Here is an 8,646-nt window from a genome sequence, read left to right as displayed (position 1 = left end):
ACTCTTTCCTCGATGGTTGAGTACTGGTTACATTCAACTGTTAGTGCCCTACTATTCAAGTCAAGAAAGTCCTGGGTTCTAGTTCTTCTACTAGAGTGACCTTGGACCAATGACAGAAACAAGTCTCTGGGCTGGCTTCCTCCTCTACTTAAAGTAGGGGTGGAGGAGGGGTGGCCTAGACGACCCCCAGGTCATCCTCCCAGCTCTACAGCTGCAGTTCTACGGGTGGTCGATCTCGGCGCTAAAAGGGACTTGGCGATCCCAGAATCCTCTGCCCGTTTTCCACTAGGGAAGACTGCGGTGCTCCTCTGGCAAAGGGCTAGCGCTCAGTTCTCGCCCCGGCAGCGGCAGGACGGGGTCTTTAACCAAATCCCCTAATTGGAAGCTCAGCCCCTGACAGTTTCTGCGGGCCCCTCCTCCTTCCGGGGCGTTTTCGTTGTAGTTTCTGAGGCCAAATCCAGTGCCCAGAGTGTCCCTTTAAGGTCAAAGCTTCCTTTGGTTCTCGAGCCCGCCGGCCTAGAGTTTGCAGCGCATGCGCAGTCAAGATGGCTGTGGCCGTGGCTGCGGTCCGGGCGAGCTGGCGCTATGCGAGACCGGTGGGCTGGAAGCTGGGCTGCTGCCCTGGCCAGAGCCGGGCCGGGATCTCCGGAGCGGCGGGGCGGTGGCCCGGGGCGGCACCCAAGGGGGCCCCGAGATTGCTGGGGGTGGCTGCGCTGGCCCTTGGGGGCGCCTTGGGGATCGGCCACACTGTGCGGGGCCGTCTGAAGTCCCAGGAGCAGCTGGCCAAGCAGGTGGCCCCCCAGGTGAGAGAGAGAGCGGGGGGGGGGGTGGCAAATGGGGGGGAGGCGGGATCCCCAAGTGAGAGAGCGGGGGGAGGCGGAGGTGAGAGCGCCGGGAGCGGGGAGGTTGGGAAGGAGGCGGGTCCCCCAAGGGAGAGAGTGGGGAGGGGGCAGGCGAGGTCCCCCAGGTAAGAGAATGGGGGGAGGCGGGAGGGCAGGCGGGCCCCCCTAGCTCAGCGAGCCGGCGGCGGGCGGGGCACTCCATTCTCGGCTCTCAGCCTTGAGCAAGCGCCTCACCTCGGGGTCCGAGCTGGCCACTAGCATCTCTCCATCCTCCACCTGCCTCCCGGAAGCACCTTCTGGTGTAGGGGGGACGCTTTGCTAGGCTAAAGTCCCAGCCGTGCCCCCAGGTTCGCTCTGTGTTTTGCAGAGGCACCAACTCGGGGGTCGGGACGCCTGAGTCCTGTCACCACCTCAATGTGTGAGTGACCTTGGGTGAGTCATGTCCACTCCCTTGACCCAGGTTTCCCATTGGTGAAACTAGGGGGTTGGACTTGATCTCAAGTTCTTTCAGGTCTTACGACGCCTAAGATGGAGGGGACCCCCAGAACCTCCTCAGGAAGAGCCAACCTGAACTATGGGCTTAGCCAAACCTATTATTTCCTTCCCCTCCCTTCCTTCGGTTCCTGGGGATGGAGTAAGGTGTACAATGGTGGGATTTTCCCAGCGCTCAGAGCTGGACCATGTGAATAAGGAGGAGGAAGAAGGGGTGTTTGTCAGATGATGCTAAATCTCATATGAAGCTAATTGAGATAAAATCTAAAGACTCCTGTTTCTTCTACAGTCGCCAAGGTAGTGAGGGGCAGAATTTGGTTGTTGAGCAAAACCTCCACATCCTTAGTCATCTTTCTACCCTCCCTCTGACCTCCCTTTGGCTGCTGTTTCAACCATTCTAATAGTTAAGGTATTGAGGGAAATCAGAATGTATAGTTTAGAGCTGGGAAGGGCCTTAGAAACAATCTAGACCAACCCATTCGTTTTAGAGGAAACTCCACCCAGAAAGTTCAGGTAACTTATTCCGGGTAATACAACTTGTAAGTAATAGCTGTCATTTGAGCCTATAAAGGGTTCTGTGAACTTGTTTTTTGATTTTTAAAAATATCTTGGTGACTGTATCTCAATATGATTGCTTTCCTTTGTAATCCTATGTGTTTTATGCATTTGAACACATTCAATATAATTGCTTTCCCTTGTGATCTTATTCATTTTTTAAAACATTATTCTGAGAAGAGGTCAACAGGTTTCACTAGACTGACAAAGGGATCTACGATACAAAGGAGGTTAGGAAGCCATGGTCTAATTTTTTATAATTGTGTACAGCTTTCAAGGGGGTGCAAGATAGGGAAATAACACCCGAAAGTAGATTGTAGATTTTTACAATTGTGATTGTGATAGGATATCCATGGGTCTATGCTGCGATTAAAACTAACACTGCTTTTAAACAAAAAGGAGCCCTGATGTTTCCTTTCCCGTATATATCTGTTATCATGATCGAAGCTGCCTTAGATGTGCTTTTTAACCCAATTTCTCCTATAAAGAAATGCTGTTGGGAAAGCATGCCCTCCCAGAATTGGTCTCAGAGTGAGTCCCCTCCCTAACAGACCACTGTCTCCTGTTTACAGCTTGCTGAGGGCCGTCTGCAGCTGACCCTGTACCAGTACAAGACTTGCCCCTTCTGCAGCAAGGTCCGAGCCTTCTTGGACTTCCATGCTTTGCCGTATGAGATAGTGGAGGTAAACCCTGTCCGGAGGCAGGAGATTAAATTCTCCTCCTACAGGAAGGTGCCTATCCTGCTTGCCCAGGAAGGAGAATTACTAGTAAGTGGTCCTGTCCATTCCCACCCCCATTTCCTTGGGCCAAAATTGGGCTCTTGGCTCCATATCCCTGTGGGACATAAAACTGGTGTGGGGACAGATAGCTCAGAGTTGAAGGTATTAGGACCTTCACCCACCCCCTCCCAGAATTCTGACCTTTATTCTGACCCCTGACACTCTTCCCATCTTCCCTTCCCTTCCCACTTGATCCGTACCTCTCTGATCAAGACTATGTGATTATAAAATGTTTTGAGATCCTGTAGAGCCCAACTTTACCCTGAAGTAGATGGTAATTCTCTTTTTAGCAGCAACTTAACGACTCCTCCGTGATCATTAGCGCACTCAAGACGTACCTGGTGTCTGGGTAAGGGGCCTTTGGAGAGCCATAGAGTCTGTAAGCTAGAAGGGACTCTGGAGGTCATCTCATCCATCTCGGACCTGCATTGTGGGATGGAGGTGAACATAGGCATTAAAGTTTGTCCAGGGAACCTGGATGGGACAACTTTCTTCACACACCTGTTCTGGTATTCCATGGCTCTTGAGTTAGGAGGTCCTTCTGGGTGCCTACGCTAGGTCCCTCCTATTGTATGTATTTCATCTCATTTTACCTGCAGACATGGGGAACAGGTCCACTGGAAAAATCCTTCATGGGTTTAAAATTGAGCCAATTGCTATAAACTATCCTCCCGCCCCACATCTCCCCCAGTGACCTTGAGTTACTCATAGTGGTCCAGAGACAAGGGAGGTGATAGAACAGCAGGCTGGTGACACAGGGGAGGTACTTGGCTTGGGAGGGAGGGTGACCCACCCAGGGGCTCCTGTGGGAGGGGGCAGCAGCCCGTGGGGAGGGCAGCAGGTGAGCCGATGACTCTGATTCTCTAGGAAGAACCTGGAGGAAATCATCTCCTATTACCCACCACTGAAGGCAGTGAATGACCAGGGAAAGGAGGTGACTGAGTTTGGCAATAAATATTGGCTCATGCTGAATGAGAAGGAAAGCCGGCATCTCTACAGTGGGAAGGAAGCTCAGAAGTGAGTTGTGAGGAGGTGGAGAGATTGAGGACAAGGGTCCTCTCTCCTTGGTGGCCCAAGGCACCCAGGCCTCCAGGAGGAGAGGATGGTTGGGGAAGGGGCTCTCCTGGGACAGGAGGGCTAGGAGGGGCCTCTAGAGGCATCAAGAACCCAGGGCGATGGGGTTTCTTTTCTTTCTTTCTTTCTCTGGAGGCAGTCAGGGTTAGGTGACTTGTCCCTCACAGCTAGTACGTGAACTGTCTGAGGTTGGATTTGAACTCAGGTCATTGTCCACTAGCGCCACCTTGCAGCCCCTGAGACAGTGTGATGTTGTAGAAAGAATAGGAGCCCTGCAGTCTGGGCCTGGCTCCGCCGCTGACCCGCTGACCATCTCAGGGCAGGTCCCTTTTTTGGGCCTCAGTTTCCTCCTCTGTAAAATGAGGTGATTGAGTTAAATGAGCCCTAATGCCCTTCCAGTTCTAAGTCTTATTTTTTATCTCTAATTGCCAGTTTAGAGCAGGGCTATTTCAAAGCCAGGCAGCTAGGCGACGCTGCAGTCGATAGAGCACAGGGCCTGGAGTCAGGAAGACTCCTCTTAGAGAGTTCAAATCTGGCCTCAGACACTTCCTAGCTGTGTGACCCAGGGCGGATCACTCAACCTTGTTTGCCTCAGTTTCCTCACATGTAAAATGAGCTGGAGACAGAAATGGCAAACCACCCTAGTATCTCTGCCAAGAAAACCCCAAAGGGGGTTGTGGAGAGTTGAACACAACATTTCTAAGCCACCCCACATTGATGGGCCTCGACTTCCTCAGTTATAAAATGAAGGGGCCTTCCATCTCTGATTCTGTGGTTGGTGGTATCTCCCTAGGCCAGGTGGCTAGACCTAGATGGCTACAATAGAGAGAATGCTGGTCCTGGAGTCAGGAAGAATTCATTTCAAATCTAGCCTCAGATACTAGCTGTGTGACCCTGGGTGAGTCACTTAACCACTGTTTGCCTTGGTTTCCTCATCTATAAAATAGCACTTAACCTCCCAGGAGGATCAGATGAGTTAACATGTATAAAATACTTTGCAAGCCTTAAAGTGCTATATACACACTAGCTGTTATCCTCATTACTGGGAAGGCTGTCCCGTATTTAAAATAAGTCCTGTCTTACCAAGAACCCTCTTGTTTACCATCCCTGCCCGCCCCACCCTCCCACCCCCCAAAAAGATGGAGTGGCCAGCTACAGAACCTCGGAAGGAAAAGGGCAACAGAGCTGAGCTGGCCCCAGGGAGGGACTGAGCCTCCATCACCGTTCCCCTACACACAGGGCGAGGGTAAGGGAATAAGCATTTCTATCATGCCTGCCTTCTGTGTGCTGGGTACTGAACTAAGTACTTTACGAATCTCATCTCACTGGATCCTCACAACAGCCATTCAAGGTAGGTGCTGTTACTAGCCTTGTTTTACAGTTGAAACTGAAGGTTAAGTGACTTTCCTGGGGTCACACAGCTAATTGATGTCTGAGGCTGGATTTGAGCTCAGGTCTTCCTGATCTGTCCATCACTCTATCCATTGCACAGCCTAGCTGCCTGTAGCCACACGCGCACACGCACACACGCACACATACATATATACATACATACATATTTCCCCATAGGGAGGAAATGAAGTGGCGACAGTGGGCGGATGACTGGCTGGTGCACCTCATCTCGCCCAACGTCTACCGAACTCCCACTGAAGCCCTGGCTTCCTTTGATTACATTGTCCGTGAAGGCAAGTTTGGAGTCGTGGAAGGAGCAGTGGCCAAGTATGTGGGTGCAGCCGCCATGTTCATCATCAGCAAGAGACTCAAGAGCAGGTAAGCAGGGGCACCAGAGATTTTTCAGAAGGTCAGCGCCAAGTCTCCACTTGTCACCAGGTTAGGTCGTTTTTGTGGCCTGAGTCCTAAGCAGGAAATAGGGTGATTGGCAGGAGGGCTTCCTATTCTCCAGAATGGAGATCTTTGAGGGACGCATGCCCTCCAGTCTTCTGAGGATCCGAACCACAAAAAGAACTGATATAAATATTTTTGTACATGTGTGTCCTTTTCCCATTTGTATGATCTCTTTGGGATACAAATCTAGAACTGGTATTGCTGTGTCACAGGGTGTGCACATTTTTATAGCTCTTTGGGCATAGTTCCAAATTTCCTTCCAGAATGGTTTGATCAGTCTACAACTCCACCAACAATGCATTAGTGTTCCAATTTTCCCACATCTTTTCTAACATTTATCATTTTCCTGTTTTGTCATGTTAGCCAATCTGCTAGGTGTGATGTAGTATCTCAGAGTTGTTTTGATTTGCATTTCTCTGATCAATAGTATTTTAGAGCATTTTTTCATGACTATAGATAGCTTTAATTTCTTCATCTGAAAACTGTTTATATCCTTTGACTGTTTATCAGTTGGGGAATGATTTGTATTATAAATTTGACTCAGTTCTCTATATATTTTAGAAGTGAGGCCATTATCAGAGACGCTGGCTGTAAAACTTGTTTCCCAGTTTTCTGTTTGCATCCTAATCTTTGTAACTAGGAATCCTTGCTAGAAAAGAAGGCAGCTTGTCCCATGGAGAATCCTGCGCCTGCCCTCACAGCACAGCTCAATCCCTAATTTCCCAGTTCCTGGAAGGAGCTGGAGGGCCACAGTGGTCTGAGGATAGGACAATGCTGGGGAAAACAATGGAAGTACAGTCACCCACTTTGTTCATCCTAGATCAGAGCAGAGGACCATAACAGGGAGAAGTGTGCCTCCCTTTCCCACCCACCTCCCTTCCCCACCTTGCTCTAATATGTGCTGTGGCAAGCCATGGCCTAGAAGTTAGGACACCTGGGGTCTTTGCAAATTCACCATGTGACCAGAGGCAACTCACTTCTCCTTGGGACAGTTTCTTCCTTTATAAAATATGAAGGTTGGACTTGCTAATCTCAGGTTCCTTCCAGGTCCAGTATTGTCCCCACATCTTTCCCATGATCCCTATGCCCTAATGCCCCTCATTCCACTCATGAGCCCAAAGAGCCACAAGGTGATTGCATTTGTGAGAAATGCTCCTCCCCATCACACACACACCCACCTTCCAGCTGTGTGTGTTATCGTGAGCTGCTTAGGGCTGTCCTCCTCTCATCAGAGGAATGGTGAGGGCTGGGATGGTAGGGTGTGACCCTTCCTCTGAGAGGCCTCTCTGACGGACTGCTGAAGGAGAGGGCATTCCTGCCCCGCAGGCACCACCTCCAAGATGATGTCCGAGAGGACCTGTACCAGGCAGCGAACCAGTGGGTAGCAGCAGTTGGCGAAGACAGGCCTTTCATGGGAGGAAAGGAGCCCAACCTTGCTGATTTGGTGAGATGCTTGGGGTGTACCGGGAGAGGTGGGAGGATTTTCTGGCCTAGGATCCCCTATCCCAGTCTTTCACAGTACTGGATTTGGACCTGGGTTCAAATCTTAGCTCAGCCACCTCTGTCCAAGGACACACAGGTAACCTTGGACAAGTCACATAACATCTCAGAGCCTCAGTTTCTTCCTCCATACAATGAGGGTGTTGAGCTGTTAGGTCCCTTCTGCCTCTAAGCCTTTGATTTAATAGTAGCGTGATATGGGGCAAGTCATTCTGTTTTCTGGAGCCTGTTTCCTCGTGTGTAAAATGGAGATGATTGTTCGTGGGATTGTTGTGGAAAGTGATTTATAATTCTTAAAGCACTTGAAAAATCTGCCTTATTATTTCCTGATCCCTGGTAAGGGGTGAAAAAGTCCCAGCTCCCATGCCAGGGCTATGTCTCAGTGTCTTCCAAAGGACCCCTGCCTAGACATCCTGCGCTGTGACCCTAGTTTTCCTGAGGCCCTGTCTCACTGCCAGCTTCCCTTTCCCTCCAGGCCTAGTGTTGGGACTGAAAAATGAGCCCCCCAAGGTTGGGATTTTTAAAAACTCTGTGTCCCTCTGGGCTGTTTGTGGGACCCAGGGTCCCTGTAACAATTCCTTCTCTCCCATTGCCAGGCAGTGTACGGCGTGCTACGTGTGATGGAGGGCCTGGAGGCCTTTGAGGACATGATGTGCCACACTCGAATTGGGCCCTGGTACCTTCGAGTGGAGAAAGCCATTACTAAAGCCCAAGGAAACTACTGACTCCCTGGTGCTTCCCTCCCATCAGGGCTGAGTATAAGGAACCTGTGGATTCTAGAGCTATGCCAGCAAGCAGGGAGGTGCGTGAAGTTCTCCCTCCCTCATCCAGCTCCCTAGGATCGAACCCTGAGCCAGCTCGTTTCTGAGCCTGGGCAGGCTGTTAGAGCCCTGGCCTGGGGAGCTGGGGAATGAGCAGAGAATCCTTTTTAGGGCTGCTCCTGATCCCAGGGAGGTTGAGATTCCTACTCAGAGCTCCTGGACTTTCACTATTTATTTCTAGTCTTCCTTGAGGGCTTCAGGGACCTCTCCCAGTTTGCCCTGGTGTCTTTCTCTGGACTCTTGACTGTCTGGGAGGGAAAGAGCAGGCAAGGGCCCTGGAACCTTGAGGGAGCAGCTATAGAATTCAGAGGACATTTTCTGGGAAGTTCAAGGTCCCTGGATGGGGGGTCAGGTGGTTCCTTGTGGCCCAGGTCTCCTTGCCCTCACTCAGAGGGTCAGGGAGGGAGGCCTTCTCAACTGTGAGTCGTGTCTGCAATAAAGAAATGGTTTGCTGTTCAAGGCTGTGACCCAGATTTATGTTGGAATTATGAAATATAACATTCAAATGAGTCTTTTACATTTTAAAATCCTAAGCTGAGCCTAGAGCAGGAGTTCTTGACTTTTTGTGTGTCCTGGACCCCTTTGGCAGGCTAGGGAAGCCTATAGACCTGTTCTCAAAGTGATAGTTTTAAATTCATAAATAAATGCATAGTATTAAAAAGGAAACCATCTAAATAGAAATACCATTATCAAAAAAAATAATTGTTTTAAGAGCCTCTGGCTTAGAGGATCATAAGC

At 50.3% G+C, this 8,646-nt stretch overlaps 1 protein-coding gene across 1 annotated transcript; it reads left to right on the top strand.

Moving 5' to 3' along the window:
- The first annotated feature begins 516 nt into the window (after window positions 1-516).
- Window positions 517-8,367, top strand: PTGES2 (prostaglandin E synthase 2). Its single transcript, XM_036748428.1, has 7 exons — window positions 517-803; window positions 2,462-2,656; window positions 2,959-3,017; window positions 3,536-3,685; window positions 5,312-5,512; window positions 6,914-7,031; window positions 7,684-8,367. The coding sequence occupies exons 1-7, from the start codon at window positions 546-548 to the stop codon at window positions 7,810-7,812; spliced, it is 1,110 nt and encodes a 369-aa protein (XP_036604323.1). The 5' UTR covers window positions 517-545; the 3' UTR covers window positions 7,813-8,367.
- Window positions 8,368-8,646: the final 279 nt, after the last annotated feature.

Source organism: Trichosurus vulpecula, chromosome 3 (assembly GCF_011100635.1).
Source record: "Trichosurus vulpecula isolate mTriVul1 chromosome 3, mTriVul1.pri, whole genome shotgun sequence".
In the NCBI taxonomy this organism is placed as follows: Eukaryota; Metazoa; Chordata; class Mammalia; order Diprotodontia; family Phalangeridae; genus Trichosurus; species Trichosurus vulpecula.
The sequence above is the reverse complement of the archived record's forward strand: the minus strand, read 5'-3'. Positions and strand labels throughout refer to the sequence as shown.

Coding starts and splice junctions, on each gene's coding strand:
- PTGES2 (XM_036748428.1), top strand. CDS start 546: ATGGCTGTGGCCGTGGCTGCGGTCCGGGCGAGCTGGCGCTATGCGAGA. Junction 804..2,461: donor CCAAGCAGGTGGCCCCCCAG/GTGAGAGAGAGA, acceptor TCCTGTTTACAG/CTTGCTGAGGGCCGTCTGCA. Junction 3,686..5,311: donor AGTGGGAAGGAAGCTCAGAA/GTGAGTTGTGAG, acceptor ATTTCCCCATAG/GGAGGAAATGAAGTGGCGAC.